The 21,045-nt window shown below is 44.1% G+C and overlaps 1 protein-coding gene across 1 annotated transcript in view; it reads right to left on the bottom strand.

Moving 5' to 3' along the window:
- LOC128576217 (ribonuclease P protein subunit p30-like) overlaps nt 1–20,833 on the bottom strand; it is a 34,568-nt gene extending 13,735 nt beyond the window's left edge. Inside the window, exons 1-2 of the mRNA XM_053578178.1 lie at nt 20,715–20,833; nt 13,871–14,034 (exon numbers count right to left, since the gene is read on the bottom strand). Coding sequence (XP_053434153.1) covers nt 13,871–14,034; nt 20,715–20,833 — 283 coding nt within the window. The remainder of the gene's footprint in view (nt 1–13,870; nt 14,035–20,714) is intronic.
- Between the last annotated feature and the right edge of the window lie 212 nt (nt 20,834–21,045).

The raw sequence follows: 21,045 nt of genomic DNA, 5'->3' as shown, positions 1-21,045 counted from the left end.
TTAATGAAACACCAACGCAGTGAGAATGGGAATTGGTTCTTTTGCAAGAGGAAGCAGCTTCTTTGCTCAACAGGCAACGAAACCTCTCGCTTGTGTTCATGACAATTATGATTGTCTCTGGCTGAGATTTAACCAAGGGGGGGGGAGAATTTGAAGAGTTCAGATGCAGTTCACTCAGAAGTTTGTCCCCAGACTTTGAGAATGTTTCAGTTTTTCAAAAAGACATACTAAGGAAGAGACTGCTGTCCTGTAAAAAGAGCACAGACCCTCGAGATCATAAGGGTTGCCAGAGACGGAGAATTACTGGAGCGAGCAGGATCGACAATGACATGCTGGACCCACGGCCTCGGGCCTGTGCCCAGAGGGGACTGGGCAGCAGTGACAGCTTATTCTTCTAGTAAGTTCTAGTGCGTGTGCTTAGCAGACACTAGAGAAGGGGGAGGTAGGGGCCACGTGTTGTGTTTTGGGGACAGAGACATCAAGCTCCACCAACTGTGGCGTCTGACTTTCTGGTGAGCCAACAACTAGAGGCCCAAGGGACAGCAGCACGGTGACAAACCTTTACCAGTGAGCGACAGGGACAATGGTGTCTGTTTCCATGCAGTCTTCCATAGAAAAGAGAATGGCCTGTAAACCTAGCACTCTGGGAGGCCCAGGTGGGTGAATTGCTTCAGCTCATGGGTTCGAGACCAGCCTGAGCCAGAGTGAAACCCTATCTGTACTAAAACTACAAAACAGTGAGACAAAAGGATCGCTTGAGTGCAAGAGTTGGAGGTTGCTATGAGCTATGATTTGCCATGGCACTATGCCCAGAGTGACAGCTTGAGACTCTGTCTCAAAAATAAATAAATAAGGGTGGTGCCTGTGGCTCATGGAGTAGGGCGCCAGCCCCATATACTGGAGGTGGTGGGTTCAAACCCAGCCCCCGCCAAAAAATAAAAAAATAATAATAATAAATAAATAAATAAATAAAACCATAGAGAAGGAAATGAAAATGCAGTTTCCCAGAAGTGGGTCCCTGAATGCTCCTCCTATATGGCAGGTGCCGCTAACATCCAGCCAGCCCCATCCCCATTCTCATCCCTATTACACACAGAACGAGAAGTAGATTAAAAAGAAGCAACAACAAAACCACATTCACAGCCTCCTCTGCCATTAGCAGTGATCAAAGGATCAACTGTAACTCTGACCCATAGCCAGACGTCTGCTGAGGATTTCTGGGAGAGTTTGTAGGCCTGATCTGGTGCCTCCCAGGACCAAAAGAATGGACCAAATTCTTTCTGCTGCTCTACTTTTGGAATTGACTTTGCAACTGCTCCTACCAAAAGACAGAGGCTGTCTCTTCCTCCCTCGATTCTGTGTGATTCTTGCTTTGGCCAATGGCACAACAGCAAACAAGATGCAAAAGGAAACAGAAGTGTGATTGCATGATGGAACTCGCAGAGACTGCCATGTGAAGACACCGGCCTGGCCTACTGTAGGACAAGAGACACTCCAGTTATCGTGGCCAACAGTGTGCCAACAACCGGGCACATGAATGAGCCAGACTAGACGGTCTAAGCTCCCACTGGGCTGCAGGTGACCGCAGACACATGAGTGAGCCCAACAGACATCAGCAGAGCTGACCCAGAGCCAAAGGCACACTCAGCTGCCAAAATGGTTGTTGTTTCAAGGCACCAGATTTGGGAGTTTGTCACCCAGCAAAATCAAACAGATCTGTAGTTTTCCCCTCGGTCACTTTCTTTTTCCTGCTTGGAATACAGGCATGGAGCTGAAGGTGCAACCATGGGGACAGATGCTTTGCAGAAAGGTAGAAGCAAACTGATGCCACCGTTGAACTGATGGCTGCTCTGTGCTGAGGCTTCCGGACCTTTACGTTTTGTGAGACAAATAAAACCCTACGTTGTTAAGCCCCTTGTACCATCCAGTTCTTAGCTGCAGACATTAGAACCTATCGTAGATAGTTTAAATACTTTATGTATAGAACCTCTAGAGATCCAGAGAGCCAGAGTAAGATTCTACTTAGCCGGGAGCAAAGGGCAGCCAGATACAGCAGAGGCAGGATGGTTCTAGAAGAGACGCAAGCATTACCAGCTCCCATTGTCCCAAAGTTTTCTCCATGGCTGCCCTAGAAGAACGGATACCTCTGTCTCTATATTGTCCACATAGCTACTCCAAAGCTGCCTGATTCTGCATCAGCATCTCACGCGAGAGCACTGACGCCTGGGTAGAACCAGCCTGGACACATGAAGCTGACGGCAGTTTATTAGTCACATATACTCACAGTCCAGGGGAGGAGAGCATTACACACCACACGGGGCCATATGGAGGTTGTGCTTGGGAGCAGAGTGAACGAGCAGGGACTGTGGGAGGCAGGCTTTGTGTAACATGACAGAGAGGTGACTTATGGTTCCCACAGGAAGGTGTGATCAGCTTGTTTGAATAATTCCACCTGCTGGCAGGGAATTGAAGCCCACTACTCAGGGGTAAGCAGGCACTGGGCCTGGTGCCCATGAAAAGAGACGGCAGGGGGCCTGAGATGAGGCCCTTTGAGGCCCTCCCAACTTTTCCAGGTGTGGAGGTAGCACCTCCTGTTGTGAATCTTAATTTCAGACCTTGCACCACACCGTATCTCCAGCGAGCACCCTAGCTGGAAGTGGATTTGGGAAATCTAATTTTAGCTTCCTATTCTGTAGTTCAGAAAGGCAAGCCCAAGGGGTGGGAACGAGTGTTAAGTGAGCAATATTTCACCTCTTTTATTATTTAATATCCACCCACACCCTTCTTTCCGTGATTAAATTTTTAAATAACAGCAGCAGCAGCAGCAGCAGCAGCGTGCTCCTACCTAAGGAAATGTAACCTAGCACTTATGGGAATGAAAAAATGCACTTCCTTTCCCCCCAGGAGGAAAGACTTGTCTCATTGGTCAGAGCTCCCAGCCCTGGTTGATGTTTATTCCTTCTCTAGTGCAGTCCCAATCCTATCTAGACACCCAGTAGCCCAGAGACTAATAAACAGTGGGGGAAAGGAAAGGGAGAAATTGGAAATTCACGGTCACACATCAGAGAAAGGAAGAAGGTGCAGGTAGCGTCTGTCAGCTAGTAAAGGCCAGTGTCAGGAGGGCACAGCAGTGCCCAGCAGAGGGATGTGAGGCGCCAGGCAGATGCAGTGGTGCTAAACAGACATGGTACTATCCAGAGAGGCCTGAACAAAGATAAGAGGAAGGATAGCTGAACCAACCATATGGGAGCCCATATGAGGTCCCCCAGGGCTTCTGGAAATGCCAGACGGGGACTCTTGGCATGTTTCTGGGTCCCTACATTATAAATGAAACAAGAGCCAGCAAAATATATGTTAAAAGAAGCAAAAAGACATATTCATGCCCCTCCAAATTAATATCCACTTAGGAAGACAATTAGTTAATGTATAAAATACCTACAGAAAAATAACCACACATAAGATTAAGGATTTTCTGGCTCCGTAAGGAGTACTCAGACAAGGAAGGGAAGAAGGTTATGTCCATCTGGGTAAGACAACAGATGGGCATGACCTCCCATGGCCTAAGCAGAGCCTCCACTGTGTTCTCAGAGGAGACAAGTTCCCAGGCCCAGAGTTAAACGTCCTGCTCTAGGTCACACAGGCAATGAGTGGAAGGCAAGTGTCCTTCCACATAGCATACCATGGCAAATCATACAGAATTAACTTCTAGGAAATAATTCTGGTTTCCCCCTGTACTTTTCCCTCTCCTCTCAGTCAAAGAAAAAAGCTCCTGTCTAATTACCATGAAGTCATTTGATTTCCTCCTGCCTCCAGCAGGCAAACTTTCCCATCCAGTCATCTGTTGCTCAGCTGAACAATTCTGGCTAACAGAATAAGAAAAAAAGTAGTATCTGTTATAATCACATCGTATGTGCTTTGCAAATGAAAGGACGCTTGACTAGAAGTCAGGAGACCTATATTCTTCCCCAAGCTTTGCCAGTGACTACTGGAAGTTTTGAGCAAGTTACTTCCTCCCTGTGGATCTCTGAATGATAGAGATCATTCTAGAATAATAGGGTTGGCTTGGGTCAGTGGTTTCCCAGTTACTCCTTGGAGACCTAATATTACCTAAGGGGCAGACAAACATGGAAACCAGATGGGCAAGGCCTCAGGTACCCATTCCAGCTCAGCTTTATATATTGGGGTTTCCAGGGTAAAGAAACAAATCATCTGAGAATCACCCACATCCTAGTAATCTGTAAGTCCTAGGCTTTTGGTTGCTAGTTCTAAATACAGCTCCATGCCCATATGCCTCAAATGAGTAAAATTTTGGAAGGACTCAAGAATGTTGGTTTGATTTCTGATATTTTTCAGAATGGCACAGAGAAAGTAGACTGAGAAAATGTTTTGTGGTAGAGAATTACGTTGCTTTCCTGCCAAGCTTTATTACATAAGCCTGTTTTTCTCCTAGCAGCCCTAGCCCCGGTGTGAACACTGTTTTACTGTATGAACACCTGCCTTAAGGACACAAACTGACGATGCTTATAGGCTGGGATCACACGGCGTCCAGCATGGAGAGTAATTGTCAGAACCTTCTAATGAAGTCATTGGGAAGGAGGAGAGTGCAGTGTTCTTTGTTTCCTCCCCCAGAATCTTAACCATATTAGGGATTTATTTAGCCACATTATAAATATGTTATTACTATGACAACTAGGTTATTATTAGGACAACTACATTATAAATAAATTTTGAAGAGAAGTTCTTTAAAGTGAATGTACTGGCCGGGTGCAGTGGCGCACACCTGCAATCCTAGCCCTTTGAGAGGCCAAGGTGGGTGGATTGCTTGAGCTCAGGAGCTTAAGACCAGCCTGAGCAAGAGTGAGACCCCCATCTCTACATAAATAAATAAATAAATAAGTAAATATTAGCTGGACGTTGTGGTGGATGCCTGTAGTCCCAGCTACTGGGGAGGCTGAGGCAAGACGGTTGCTTGAGTCCAGGAATTTGAGGTTGCTGTGAGCTATGATGCCACAGCACTCTACCCAGGGCAACAGAGTGAGATTCTGTCTCAAGATAAGATAGATAAGATGATGAGAGGTAAAGTGACTATACCCACCTTTAGTCCAGAAACATTAAATGGTCTGGTAAAACGAAGAGTTGGAAGGGAATAGTGATTCTCAAATTGTGCTGTTTATGTAAAGAAAATTTGTTTCAAATGCTCAAGACTTTGAGCTAATGAAATGAAGACAGCAGTATGTGTGACACAAAGTAAAATTTAAGGAACACTATATGATAAGAATCGAGATAATTGGAAATTTGTTCACAGGTGACACACTGGAAAGTGCCGTTAGGGCTATCTTCAAGTGTATGAAGATGTTCTGTGAATTTGAACTTTCATGGTCGTTTTCTACATTTCTAAAAGAACAAAGAGGAAGTGGAATTATCTCTAGGAGAAAAGATCTTTGTTAACAGACGTGAATTGAGACTTTTTTTTTTTTTTAAATAAAACACTAGGGTGGCCAAAATAAGGTCACCCTCAGCTCTGGCCATCTGTCTTGGACATTTGCCCATTTTCAGGCAAATGGCTGCAGAAGAGACCCATTTTGATCTTGATACGTGTACATGTAGAAATGTGTACCAGTAGAATTATCAGTGTACTACGTCCACAACGTGAGGGATACTTTCTAAAGCCTTCTCATAGGCATGGTCTCATCTGAAAGAACAGAAACAAGAATGTAAAGAGATAAAGAACCACAGTGAGTAAAAAGAGCAGACAAGCCCTGTCCTCCTCCTGACCAGGGAGCCAGCATGGGAGAGTGAGAAGCCACCAGCAGGGGGCAGCACAGGGGCCGGGGTGTGTGTGTCAGCCTTGGCAACACTTGGGGACCACAGGAGGGGGTTACCTGCTGAAGAATGGCTGGTTGCCAGGATACGTGCAAGGTACGGATTATTGCATCAGAGAAAAACAGGTTCTGACTCTCACCTAACAGGTCCACAGGCTGAGCTAGACCTCTAATTTTCTGTAGCTGTCAAATCATTCTTTAGGTATTGGAGACGAAGCGCAATGGGTTCCCTATGGGTTACATGTAGCCAGAATGATCTCTTCCCCCAGGGCTTTGGAAGCTTAGGACCACCGGGGCTGGCAAGGTAGGAATGAATTTGGTCTTGACCATGTTGCAAATCCCTGTAAACAACCTGTGAAGATTTTTAGCTGCCTGTCCTTGTTGGGGCCCCCAAACTTTATTTCTTCACTGTTCTCAAACCAGATCTCAGCAGTCCTGGCATTGATGTCTGGTCATTGATGGTTTTTTATAAGATTATTTAGTGACCATAGAATCAGATACAGAGTGGAGAAATATTTTATATTAAAAAAAACCTATGAAATATATCTACACCGTAACCCCGTATCTGTGGTGACTGGATGGACAAGCATCCTTCAGATGCCGTCTCTCTCCCTCCTGAACAGAGCTGAGTGTACCAGGCAATTCTGCCCTTTGAGTTATATATTATAATACATTACCCTCTGGCTTTCAATCATTATTCTTTCTTTAGGTGCATTAATATTATTCTGATTCCTGTTCAGTCCAGGATATTTTTGGATGTCTTATTGATGCCACTCTCACATCAGAGACAACAATGTGCCCAAGTAGAAGAGAATTTTGGAGCAGCAAAGGAACCCTAAAGAACCTGGGATCTCTCCTACAATCTACCAGATGGTTTGTCTTGGAGACAAACAATAATAAATGACTCTACATTCCTGACATCTGATTTTCTTAGCCCGGTAATTTCAATTTTGAATGATTTCTAATCTTATTTTGAACAAAGCTAGAACCACATTGCTAGAGAGCTCCCCTGCCCCCACTGCTCTCTCCCCCAAGTCTTCCTCACCACCAGCTTTAGCAGGAGCATAAGGGCCCAAGAAGACAAGAAGAATGAGCTGTAGGACACAGCTACGTCTTCTCTTCCTTCCGCCCTACCCAGGCTCTCTTGGTTTGACTTTGCTTTGACTTTGCCCTGACTTCTTTGGGCCCCACTCTGCCACCTGCAGAAGGGGGTCGTCTCAAACATCTCTGCCAACTCCAGGTTCTCAGAAGGATTCTCTGAGGGAAAAGAATCCAAATTAAACAAATTGGCAGTAGCTTTTTGTTTCTGCTCTTTCTTTTTATTATGTAGCTGCCAAGTCATTCTCTAGGTATTTGAGACAGAGCAAAATGGGTTCCCTGTGGGTTTAATTTCAGTTGCTCTCTGCATATTTTTTATTATGCACTTACCAAGGGATCAATCTCAGCAACTGTCCCCCAGGCACAAGTGTCCTTTTAGTTCTCAAAAGCTTGGCAACCCACATAAAGTATTCTAATTAAAAATGTGCATTTCAAGAAAAATTTGAAGTCACACCCTCATACAGTGGAAGAAAGGTTCTCTGTTAAACTCTCCACAGGCATGAGAATGAATCTCATTGTTAGAAAGAGATTTTCTACTCCACCAATCCTAGCTCCGGATTTCATAATCCACCCTGGGTGCTGGAACTTCAGATCAGTAGCCCCATGGGTCATAAACACTGACTTCTGTCACCATCTGTTAGACCTTCACATAGGGGCTCGAGTCAATAAACACATCTTGAGGACCTACCATGTGTCTGGCTCAGCACTCAAAGTCAATGAGGATACAAAGATCATATATTGCACAGGGGCAGTGCTCAGACTCTGAGTGAGTCACATGTGGTTTGGGTGCAGGCTCTATACCAATTGCTAACCTCTTTGAACCTCAATATCATCTACAAAACAAATGGCACCTGCCACATGGTAATGCGTGAAACAATGGCTCAATATCTGGTTTCTAGTAAGTGCTAAATAAAAGGGAAAATGGTGGAGTCATATGCTCAGCAGGCAGTCACCAAGAATCTTTAATGTTCCATGTGTGTTGGTAAACAAAGCAGGCCCAATAGCTGTTCTCATGGAACTCGAAATCTTATGGGAGAGACAATCTGTATAAAACAAACCAACCTATAAATATATAATAACAATTTGTGGTTGGTGCTATGAAGAAATGAACTGTTATCTGAAAGTACTTGGGACGTTAATGTGGGCAAAGCCATGTGGGCTTGTAAAAGAAGGAAAGGTGGCTCATGCCTGTAATGCTAGTACTCTGGGAGGCCAAGGCAGGAGAATGGTTAAGGCTAGGAGTTTGAGACCAGCCTGATCAAGAGCGAGAACCCTATCTCTATCAAAAATAGAAAAATTATCCAGGCATCATGTCAGGCACCCATAGTACCACCTACTTGGGAGGCTAAAGCAGGAGGATCACTTGAACACAGGAGTTTGAGGTTGCTATGAACTGTGATAATGTCACTACACTCTAAGCCAAGACAACGGACTAGGACCCTGTCTCAAAAAAAAGAGAGAGAGAAAGAAGAAAGGGGACTCATGGCACAGCAAATACTCTTAGGGAGTTGCATAGTTAGGGTAGCCTTCACAGAAGACCGAAACACATTTATCAGAAGTAACTTAGTTTTGTTCCATTTTATTTTACAAATGGGTAAACCGAGGCATGGGTCATGAGTTGCCTCCAATCATATAACTAGTTAATGAAAGAGGAGGCTTTAGAACTCAAGCCTACTTCTGTTTGGGGTTTTTCTACCATTGCTTCTTATTTCTTCTTAAATATATCAAAACATCCAGGATTTTTTCTTAAAGAATAATGAGCAGCAATATCAAGATGCCTTTTTCTTCCAGGAAAGGAGTCCTTTCCTGAAATTTCTGGGGGAGGGAAAAGACATCAAGTGAAAATTCTATGAGAATCTTGCAAATTTCAAGCTGTTTAAACTTGGGTAAGCTCCTCCTTCACCCATCAATGCGTTTCCATTTGCGTGTTCCTTCTTTTGGCGCTTGGATTTTGTTAGAATGATGCTCTCGCCAAATTCCCAGAGTTCTCAGAGGCCCAGAACCTGAGGCTGGCTATGCAGGTTTACCCATCCTGCCTGGCGAACCTCACCCTCCGGGCATGCAACCCAGGGTCTCTGTGCTGACCCTCAGAGGCTGCTCACCAACCCCGAGTCTGAAGGGGATGCTCAACCTGACTGGTGGGCACCTGCCACCTTCATTTTCACCCAGAGATGACACTGACAGGCAAGATTCCAGCTGCCTGGAACCAGGCAGGTGTTCCAGTTGGAAGCAGCACGGGCGTGGCGATCTAGATATAAATTCCAGCCCGGCCACTTGTTAGTAACTTTGGGCCCGTTACTTAATCTTTAAGAACCTTGGTTTCTGTAAATATAAGATAAGAATTTGGATGTAACTTTCAGGGTTGTTGTGAGGCAATGAAGTAAGTACTAAGATGGCACATGGTACCCAATAAATATGTGTTCTCTTGTTTATTTAAATTAATACCTGGTGTGACAATCTGGATGGAAATGGAGACCATTCTTCTCAGTGAAGTTTCACAAAAATGGAAAAACAAACAAACACTGCAGGTACTCAATATTAAATCGGAACTAATCGATCAAGGCCCATGTGCACACGTGGAAATAAAACTCAATGGAAAGCAAGTAGCAAGAAGGCGGGAGGGGACAGGAGAGGAGGAGCAAACTGGCAGCCGACAGGCACAGTGCACTCTGTCTGGGTGGTGGGCACATGTGTGACTTTGAGTCCAACTGTTCCAAAGCAAATAACTCAACCAAAACATTGAAATTTTTAAAAAATGTGTGGAACACTGACTGTGTAACAAGCCCTCTGCTAAGAGCTTGGCAACATTAATTCAGACACTTTCTTTCTTCCCTGGGAGGTAGAAACGCACTGACAAGGTATGCATGGGGGGAGGGGATGCCAGAAGGGCCATGTCAGAAGGCCTGTGGAAAGAAGAACACCTTATCTTGCATGGAAACCAACCACCATGTCTCCCAAGCGTGAAACCAGGACTTTTCTTAGACTCATAGTTAGTGGTCACTCTCCCTAGTTAGATGGAAGGGAAAGGAAGCGGAGGGGAGGGAAAGAGAGGAGGGGCAGGGGAGGAGAGGGAAGGGAAAGGATTAGTTATATTGCTCCTTTCACGGGATCAATGGTAACTTTTGAATTGTTATTTATGCTCTAACTTCATCTCTTGCTCCATTTTCTTGACTCATTTTTTTCTTTTAACAGCAGACATATACTTGGGACCACGTCTCTAAGTTACTTGTGATTTTCAAAGGTCACCCTTCTCTTTGCCTACACTGGCCTTTGTCATGAGTTTGTCTTGTAAGCCTCATCTCAATTATTGCTTTTTCTCTGCCTGTGATGCCTTTCCTGACCTTCTGGATAGTGTAGACAATTCCCCACCGTAGGGACATCTGTAACCTGTATCTTATTCAACTTTGTACCCCTGGCCCAGTGGCCCCTAGTACAGAAGGAAGGAGAGAAGGAAGGAAGGAAGGAAGAAAGAAAAGAAGAAAGGAAGAGAAGGAAAGATGGATGGAGGGAAGAAACAGAGAAAAAGGAGAGAAGGAAAGAAAATGACATTGGTTAATCAGCCACTGATGAAGTTAAAGCAACTTTTTTTTTTTAAGTTTATTTATTTATTTTTATTTTTTATTTTTTATTTTTATTAAACCATAGCTGTGTACATTAGTATGATCGTGGGGCACCATACACTTGGTTCATAGATCGTTTGACACATTCGTATCAGCATATTTATTGCAGCCCAATTCATAATTGCTAAGTCATGGAAAAAGCCCAAGTGCCCATCGATCCACGAATGGATTAATAAATTGTGGTACATGTACACCATGGAATATTATGCAGCCTTAAATAAAGATGGAGACTTTACCTCTTTCATGTTTACATGGATGGAGCTAGAACATATTCTTCTTAGTAAAGTGTCTCAAGAATGGAAGAAAAAGTACCCAGTGTACTCACCCTTATTATGAAACTAAAGCAACTTTTATCACTGCTCATCATAGTTGCCGGCTCTCAGCGCCCTCACCAGGTAGGAATTGGAGATGTGGGAAGGGCAGATACTAGTTAAACTCAAAACAGTTGTCAAGGCTTGACAATCAAATGGCCAATTTTTGGATGTTCTAGAACAGGTGTCCTCAAACTGTGGCCCGCGGGCCACATGAAGCAGTGTGAATTGTATTTGTTCCCATTTTGTTTTTAACTTCAAAATAAGGTATGTGCAGTGTGTATAGGAATTTGTTCATAGTTTGTTTGTTTTTTTAAACTATAGTCCGGCCCTCCAACGGTCTGAGGGACAGTGAACTGGCCCCCTATTTAAAAAGTTTGAGGACACCTGTTCTAGAAGATCAGTGCTTTCTTCTAACATGGAACTCTCATTCTCTTGAAAAATGAGTAAGACACAACATCCTCAGAGCTGGAAGTGGGACTGATGAGCTGGGAACATCAACACCAAGGGCCAATTTCACCAGCTTGGGGCAGCCAGTCTGCTGAAAAGAGGAAGTGGAGCACTGGGAACAGAGTGGCGGGGCTCTGCTGGAGTCGAGGCCCCTGCACCCTGGGGCCCCGGGGCTCCTGCCCACTGTCTGCTCCTGAGGTCATCTCTGGGCATTCACTGTCCCCACAGAAGCTAGACCTGGAGACACCGATGGAAGAGGTGGTGGTGGGGTGAGAGTGCAAGGGGACTGAGTGAGCAGGAAGCCTTCATTCATTCACTGATCCTTTCATTTATTCACTCTACAAATGTTCTTTGAGTGACGAAAACACATTGGAGATACTCTGATGTACAACAGAAGCGCCTCTCCAACTCTGTGTCCAGTCCTCACCTCTACATAGGCAGTCTGGATTCTTTTCAGGGCACAGCTCTCCATGACTCCAGTTCATAGTTTCACAAATTCTCCTCTCTAGAAAGTTAAACAAACCCACACAATTTCACATATTCATTCGGGAGACTCATAAACACACTGAAGCCCATTTCATGAATACCCCAGGTTAAAAACCTTTGGGCAAGAATATGGTTCTATGTCTTCCTACCCAAAATTCATGTCTGGATTCTCCAGCAGACTTGCCTTTAAACATGGCATTTTCTAATATTCAACAAAGTTTTCAGACTTTGACCAAGGGAGGCACAAGAGAGCATCTCGTTTCAAAGCAATGCAAGAGAACCAAGTGGAAGGAAGACAGTGGGAGAGGAGGAATTTTGAGTATCCTGACCTGCTAGTTCCTCACGTTCTCCATCCACACCACACTCAGCCCTGCCTTGGCAAGGGGGACAAGAGACATCCCAGTCCATGTCTGTAGCCCACCATCTTTGGGAGCTGGTCTGGCTGCAGAGCCTCCTCTGTCTCCCCCGACTCAGCTCCCAGTTTCCAGACTCCTGACCTGGGAATGCAGGCTTAGTGCCCCACCCTGGTTCCACTTCCCCAGCCCTGTGTGTCTCTCCACCCAGCCCTGCTGTGCCCCTCAGCTTTACTCAGATCTCCAGCTGAAGCTTTCCCTTCCAGGGTTGTCTCCCAGTTACAGATCAGAAATTCCTATATCTCTACAGTTGCCAGAGCAGCAGGGCCTTGGCTATTTGAGAATTAGGTCCTCGATCGGGCCACCCATCTGCTGTGCCCCACTGTGTTATGTTGTCCCTGGCCCATCCTGCCTCCTTCCTCCTGTCCCTACCTAGGAAGCCTGAGGCCTAACAGGGCCCTTATCCTCAAAGTGCGTCCCCTGTCACTGTCTCTGGCCTTGCCTTCATCCCGTCCTTGCAAGGAGACCTCCTAAACCTAGGCTAGAGTTACGTACTCTCTAAACAAGAATTTTTTAAATTGCTGTTTTAAATTTTTGGAAGCGACCACATGATTGCCTATAAGAAATCCTAATGCTGGGGTGTGGGGGAGTGAAAATCGTGGAGCAAAGTATTTTACATCAAGCTCAGAAAGTGTCACAGCTGGTGATTAATCCCTTCGTGAAAAACGGCAATTTTAGCATTGACATGAGTAATCACACCTTTTCTTTCCGTAGTAGTTCTGCATTTCCTGTTATAATAATTCAGGCCTAATGCCTCACTCAGGAGGCAGAGGTGTCAGTGTGCCATTCGTTTTCTCCATGTTGGCCCATTTGTTTCTTCATAAACTCCGTCGGAAGCTGCCACCAAGCTGTCGGACATTAGTGATTCATGGTGGACGGCGATGGAGATTCTAAAAGGGCATCACCAAGAAAGACCTCCACACAAAGGATATTTCTCAAGTTGGTGACAACTCAATGACCCGGCAACCGGTCACAAGTCTCTTGAGCTACGTGAGGTCGCCTACTCACTAGGCTTTCAAGGCCATTGTCTATGGAAAGACAGACTATAATAAAGAAAAATGCCCAGACCAAGGCTCGAGTATCTTGAGTCTTAATCCCAGTTCTGATATTTAATTTTGCTAAGCTTCTAGACTTCCCTGAGCTTTAATTTCTTCACCTGTACAAAAAAAAGACAGATTGAAGACTATATTACTAAAGTCAATCACAGCTTGAAATTTTCAGGGCATGAATATTGGGGTTTTAAATTGTTGTTTTTAAAAAAATTATTTTATTATTATTTTATTTTTGTGACAGGTGTCTTGCTATATTGCCCAGGCTGGTCTCGAACCTCCTGCTTCAGCCTCCTAAATGCTGGGATTATAGGCATGAGCCACCACAATAGGCCTTGATGGTTTCTTGAACTCTAACCACCATGATAGTTATTCTTGATGGTTTCTTGAACTCTTTCATATCTTTGTTTTTTAAGAGACTTGGACAATTGCAGTGAGAGTTCAGGTTCACAGCTGCATTACCATTCTGGTTTTCCGAGGTGGATGAGGACTGTGGAAAGAGGTTGCTGCACTTTAGTCTCTTGGCCTATACTGTGTGGCCTTTCCCTCCTCCCTCCAGACATCTCATCCAGGACCTTCATGCCAGCTTCCCCTCTGCTGGGGCTGCCAACTCAAGCCTACCTGGAGGAAGTCCTGCACTTCCTGCTGGCACCATCTCCTTCCTACGAAGGCTCTGACTCATAGCTGCAGCGCAAATTGCAATGCATCTTGCAAATTGCATTGGAGGCTGCTTCCGTAGTCTGCCCTCTGGATCCCAGAACGGAGGCGGCAACTGGATTTGGATTCTTCACAGGTTAGAAAGCATTTAAGCAAACCTGGCAGGGCTCTTTAACTCACACATCTTTTAGATTTTTTTCCTTTCATATATATTTTTTTCATAATAGGCAAACATAACTAATGTTTGCAATATTTTTTTTATTAAATCATAGCTGTGTACATTAATGCAATCATGGGGCAACATGCACTGGTTTTATATACAATTTGAAATATTTTCATCAAACTGGTTAACATAGCCTTCCTGGCATTTTCTTAGTTGTTGTGTTAAGACATTTATATTCTACATTTATAAGTTTGACATGTACCCTTGTAAGATGCACCGTAGGTGTGGACCCACCAATTACCCTCCCTACTCCCATCCTCCCTCTACCCTCCCCTCCCTTTCCCATTTCCCCATATTCTTAGGTTATAATTGGGCCATAGCTTTCATATGAAAGCTATAAATTAGTTTCATAGTAGGACTGAGTACATTGGATACTTTTTCTTCCATTCTTGAGATACTTTGCTAAGAAGAATATGTTCCAGCTCCATCCATGTAAACATGAAAGAGGTGATGTCTTTCTTTAAGGCTGCATAATATTCCATGGTGTACATATACCACAATTTATTAATCCATTCATGGGTTGATGGACACTTGAGCTTCTTCCATGATTTAGCAATTATGAATTGGGCTACAATAAACGTTCTGGTACAAATATCTTTGTTATAATGTGATTTTTGTTCTTCTGGGTATATACCTAGTAAAGGAATTGTAGGATTGAATGGCAGGTCTATTTTTAGATCTCTAAGTGTTCTCCAAACATCTTTCCAAAAGGAACGTATTAGTTTACATTCCCACCAGCAGTGTAGAAGTGTTCCCTTTTCTCCATACCCACGCCAACATCTCTGGTCTTGGGATTTTGTGATATTGGCTAATCTTACTAGAGTTAGATGATATCTCAAAGTGGTTTTGATTTGCATTTCTCTGATGATTAAAGATGATGAGCATTTTTTTTATATGTCTGTAGGCTGTGCACCTGTCTTCTTCAGAGAAGTTTCTCTTCGAGTCCCTTGCCCAGCCTGACATGGGATCACTTGAGTTCTCTGTGGATTCTGGTTATTAAACCTTTGTTGGAGACATAACCTGCAAATACCTTCTCCCATTCTGAGGGCTGTCTGCTTGCTTTACTTACTGTGTTCTTGGCTGTGCAGAAGCTTTTTAGTTTGATCAGGTCCCAGTAATGTATTTTTGATGCCGCTTCAATTGCTTGGGGGCATCTTCCTCATAGAATATTCTCCCAGGCTGATTTCTTCAAGAGTTTTCCCTGCACTTTCTTCTAGTATTTTTTTATTATTAAATCATAACTGTGTACATTAATGCGATCATGGGGCACCATACACTGGTTTTATAGACCGTTTGACACATTTTCATCACACTGGTTAACATAGCCTTCCTGGCATTTTCTTAGTTATTGTGTTAAGACATTTACATTCTCTTCTAGTATTTTTAAAGTTTCATGTCTTAAGTTTAAATCTCTAATCCAGTGAGAGTCTATCTTAGTTAATGGTGAAAGGTGTGGGTCCAGTTTCAGTCTTCTATAGGTCGCCAGCCTGCAATATTGTTTTGATTTTATCAGAGCAATTGGTTCACTCATATCTCAGCATCTAAACATCAGTAAGATTCTGAATTTTTATGCTGAGGAATATATTCAGAATCAATCCTGATACTTCTAGCTGGACATAATTGTTCTAATCACTTTTGGGAAACAATGAAGTGGAATAAGACTGGGTGGCATATAGGTTTTATCTCCTTTGCCAATGCTGGCTGATTTATTGCACTTCCTCAGGGCTATGTTTAAAAAAGATCGTGAGACAGTGACATGGCAAGAGGAAGTCCCTAATGGATGAATGATATCTGCCCTGGGTGAGGAGCAGGCTGGGTGGTTTGTACACCACTCACACACCATCCCTGGGTGGTATTTTTTCACTTGCTTCCCACCTTGCCCTCCTACTTAAAACCAGAGGGCAAAGCGTGATGCTTGGCTAACAGAACCATTGTTTATGATGGAGGATTGTAGTCACAAAAACTATGACACTATGTCACTTCGGTGACAAACAGTAAATCAGAGCACATGTGATTGTTGCCTTAATTCTGGGGCCTTCTGTCCACGTCAACATACCTGGTGAATGCAGCTGAAGATGAAGTCATTTTAGTGGGGAAACACTGGCAAGAATGTGAATGCAAATAGCTGCACATTCAGCGAATTACAGAGGAGCCTAACACTACCTTCCATTTACTCCTTACTAAGAAAGTGGCAAACTCTGAGCCACTCACAACTGCAGTAAACCTGGCCAATTTCATGCATGTCTTATACAGATGTTTTATCCTGGTCTAACAAGGCCCTCCCTCTTTACCTCCCAGGACTTTTTCCTGTGTCTCTTTGCACTGGAACTAGCTCTTCCCTCCATAAGGGTCCACAGCACCCCAAATGCTGATAACTGTTCCCCATCTGCCCTTGCTTTGAACACTGAGGTGCCAGTTCCTCATCAGTTGTACTCCTGCAGCTCTAGATGTTTGTCTTTTAAAACGTTAATTGCTTGGAATCTAAAGAGATTTCTACTTCCTGTGACACCAAAAAATATCCCCGTCACATAATCCCAGCAAATCTTGGGAACCTGTCCATCAAGGTGCCTTCTTTCTCTCTGCTCTGATCCTGCTGCGACCTGGTCCATCCTGGGGCTCCAGGAGAGACTTCACTGGGTAAGAGAACACATAGAGACTGTACCATGGCTGGGCGCAGGGGCTCACGCCTGTGATCCCAGCACTGCGGGAGGCTGAGGAGGGAGAATTGCTTGAGCTCAGGAGTTCGAGACTCGCCTGAGCGAGAGTGAGACCCTGACTCATGAAACAAATGGAAAAACCCAGCAGCTTCTGGAGGCTGAGGCAGCGGGATGCCCACAGCCCGAGTCTGAGGTTGCGGTGAGCTACAATACCACCGCACTCTGTTCAGGGGCATAGGGCGGGACTCTGTCTCAACATCAACAGAAAAAAAAACAAAACAAAGAAATAAAAAATAAGCAAGGAAATAAAATTAAATTAAAACAAAAAGACTGTACAATCTACGGATTTCAATAACATTTGGGGGGATCAGCCTCAAGTGCTCTGTTTTCTCTGGCATAATATGGGTATAGCCAACTGTTTGACCGTGGGAAGAACTGAAATCCTCCCTGATATCACAGTATCATTTTTTTGTGGGGAAAGTTGATTTCCTTCCTAGGACTTCTGAGCTTGAAGAGCCTGAGCAGAGGTGACAGGTTGCTCTGCCTGGGAGGACGATTCTGGTTTAGATCTGCCTGTGCTAATTGCACTTGTTTCTGGAAGCAAGGAGTGGATCCCCGCACACATGGGGAAGGAAGACAGAGCAGGCATGAGCTACGGCAGGGCTCCTGGAGAGCTGAACGTTCACTGACAAGGCAATGCATTTAGCAATGGGGAGCTGTCTGCCTACTCAGAGGACGCTGCTCGTTGTTCCTTGTGGGCGTGAGCCACCATGGCGTTCACTCTGCTACTGCACGGCTCTGCTTTTATAAGCGGGAAAGTACCACCTGCTAATTGTTTTTCAGTGTGACTGGAATGATAGCCAGCCTGGAAGGACTATCTGATTGGTCTGGCCCATTAACATTGGGGATGAGTGTCCCTCTTGGGCAAAGGTCACCTTTTCTTGGAATGTCACTCAGCAGCCTTCACGCCAGGTACTCTCCCAAGGGCAATCAGCTGGGAACTAATCAAGTGGCCCAGAGCAAGGTGACCTGTGTGGCCGGTGCTTCTGTAGTCCCACTCTGACCACTCCCACCTTCCACCTGGGTTTCTTTCTCTAGCATTACCTCTCCCTCTCCTTGTGTTTTCCTACCTATGGGGCCTTCTCTGGAATGTGTTGTCTTTTGCACCTCAGCACATCACTGAGTGTTGTCACACTTGAGCAGCAGCTAAAACTTCCTCTTTGGAGGTATTACGGGAAAAGTGCTGTGTGAACCCAAAAGAGTATTATCTAGCCTTAGCTCCCTACAATTATTTCTACTTGCTATTTTCTGCCTAAGCTTATTCTGTCCTTATTTCCTGCATGGGTTTATTTATTATCAATTCTCTTCATGTTTGGAGTAGTCAGCACCATGTCCCACATGGTGAGTTGAGTAGTCATGAAGTGGAGGTAACATCACTTATCAACTCCGTGATTGAACCCTACTCTGAGTGCATTAGAAATTAACTGCACAAGATATGGCCTTCCCTCCCTTCCACCCTGAACCTCTCCACAAATCCAGAGAGCAAATGACTTGTCTGTGAAATAATAGGGAAAGGTGCATTTGGGGAGTATTTGCAGCTGTTCTCAACACAGGGCCTGGAACATTTCAGCTGCCATATGTCACTTATTTTTTTGGACAAAAGCATGAATGCTTGACTATGTTGTTAAGCACATATGAAGTCAATTAGCTTTGCAAACTTATCCTAGAAAAAGGGCTACACACTTCATTGCTTAATAACACTACAGTCACCTTAGAGGTACTCCCCTTGGAAAGCTATGCACCAACACTAGCACCTAGTTCACCCTTCAAAGCAATTTTGGACTTCTTTTTCTAGAACAACCATCACAGCTGTCAGCATACAAGGTCTGACAATTAAGTGTGAGAACTCATCCTAGAAAAAGTGCTATATGTCTCATTGTTGAAAATCATACAATCACTAGATGGCCAAGGGGAGCACTTTGAAGGCGACCATAGTGATATGCAGCAATGAGGTGTGCAGCACTTTTTCTACGATGAGTTCAAGAACTTAATTGTCTGACCTTTTACATAAGGGACATGGGAGTTCAAATAAGGTGTGATCATATAAGCTGGGGGAGTGACAGAGAGTTCCAACACAAGGAAGGACAAGGAATGTGCTAGAAGGTATATAGGGACCTACCTGGGCAGTATGAAGAGAGGCAAGAGAAACAGACTAAATGGAGCCACTCAGTTCCTTGCATGAAAGCTGCTTCTTTGAGTTAGCTGTTATGGTGACAACTGCTGCTGTCATTACAGCTAAATTTACTCTAAATAGAAATCTTCAACAATCTCAATGAGCCCTAAAGAGAGGCTTAGTCATCATGGCCACCAAATGTCGTCATATGCATTAAGTGCACCCAGGAGTCCAGAAATGTCCCAGCCTCTCTGTGAAGTGCCCAGCCTCTTGTTTACTCTCGTCATTGGGGATTTTAGATTTCAAAACAAAGATACAGAGGAAGAAATCTGACCTGACAATGAAAGGAAAATGGACTGTATGTGTTGGGTATTTGCTAGTGCATCACAGAGATTTTAGATGCAAAATGGCCATTCGTTCATTTGACAAATAAATATAATCTTAAGGTGATAGCCAGGAAGCAGAGTTAGGAGGGATGCAAAATTCAATTAAGAATTACACTCATTTCTCGAATAATAATTATGAGAGGTGCCTCAAAGGAACAGGACAAGATGTGAAGGACCTTATGACGAGATACCTGACCTAGTGTACTTATATGTAGAAGGATAAGGAAGGTCCAGGAAGAGTTAGGTGAGGATAATCCAGTATTATCCAGGTGAGAAAAGCTCACTTTTCTCGTGGTTTGAAGTGCATCTTTTTGTAGTTACGACTCCCTTTAGTAAACTCTTCTGGCTGTTTTGACAGTTGAGAGGTTGGCTGAGCAGCTGGTGACTGCAACAACAGTTCCTGATGTGAGAGGTACAAACATCAGCACAGTACCCCCACCAGAGGTGATCAGGGGACCTTCTGTTTTCTCTTTGTCTCTTGGAGTTAGGTTAGTAGAACACACACACACGTATACACACACGCACACAGCACACAGGAGTAGGTATTCAAATCTCCTTTACAGCTATTTATTAAATGTTTCCATGCTCAAGGTTCTGAGTTTGAGGGCAGACAATTAAAGTTATGAACTCATCCTAGAAAAAAATGCTATGTAACTCATTGTTGAATATTACTACGGGTCACCTTCAAAGTACTCTCTTTGACCATTTGGTGAACGCAGTGATATTCAGCAACGAGATATGTAGCATTTTTTCTAGGATGAGTTCAGAAACTTAATTGTCAGACCTTGTATGATGACAGCTCTGATGGCCATTCCAGGAAAAGAGTTCAAAATTGCTTTGAAGGGTGGACAAGGCACTAGGTCAGTGCACAGCGTCCCAAGGAAAAGTACTTTAAAGAGGACTGTAATGAGATTCAGCAATGAAGTGTGTAGTACTTTTTCTAGGATGAGTTTACAAAATTAATTGTTCAACCTCGTATGACTAAATATTTCACGCACCTGCGGTATCTCACAGAGATCTCAATTTCTGTCCTCTTCTTCTAAGGGCACCTATCCAGCCCTTAGCTACCTCTGTTTCCTTCTAAGCACTCTGATGCTGAGCTTCCTACCTCCTGTCATCACTGCTTATACTTGCTGGTACATGGTCATTGAGATCATTGACATTTCTGCTTGATTCTGTACTATGGGTTGAGTCTAATGGAGCCTGACCAGGAATGGAGATGCTTTGATTACTACCAAAAGTGGTACCATTTTGCAATCTTGAAACTCAAACTTCAGAAGAATCAAGAGAAACCAAGAGGTCTGAAAGGTGATTACAATTGGCTTGCCCAAAACAAAGTGAAGAGTGTTGCTTCTACAGTGGTTCTGACCTGACCTCTGTGGGCTCCTTTCTGAACACGGTGTTGCTATTGTTGACACAGCCTGGGGTTGGGCAGCGAGGAGGTGGGTAGAAGTCATGGAAATTCTGTTGCAGGTAGCCAACGTTCATGGATGTAAAAGTAATATGACCACATGATTCTTTCTCGTTTAGGAGTTAAATGCCCATAAAAAAAAGTAAATTGTGGAAGTTAAACTGGTAAATGAAGGATAACCGTCTATACTGCGAACATGCTTAGAGGGCACTTTTTCTCCTGCAAGGGATAGTGTGGAACTGCTTTACACTGATATGCTACTCACCTATCCCATTATCCAGGATCAGCT

This window comes from Nycticebus coucang, chromosome 24 (assembly GCF_027406575.1).
Source record: "Nycticebus coucang isolate mNycCou1 chromosome 24, mNycCou1.pri, whole genome shotgun sequence".
NCBI classification, from domain to species: Eukaryota; Metazoa; Chordata; class Mammalia; order Primates; family Lorisidae; genus Nycticebus; species Nycticebus coucang.
The sequence above is the reverse complement of the archived record's forward strand: the minus strand, read 5'-3'. Positions and strand labels throughout refer to the sequence as shown.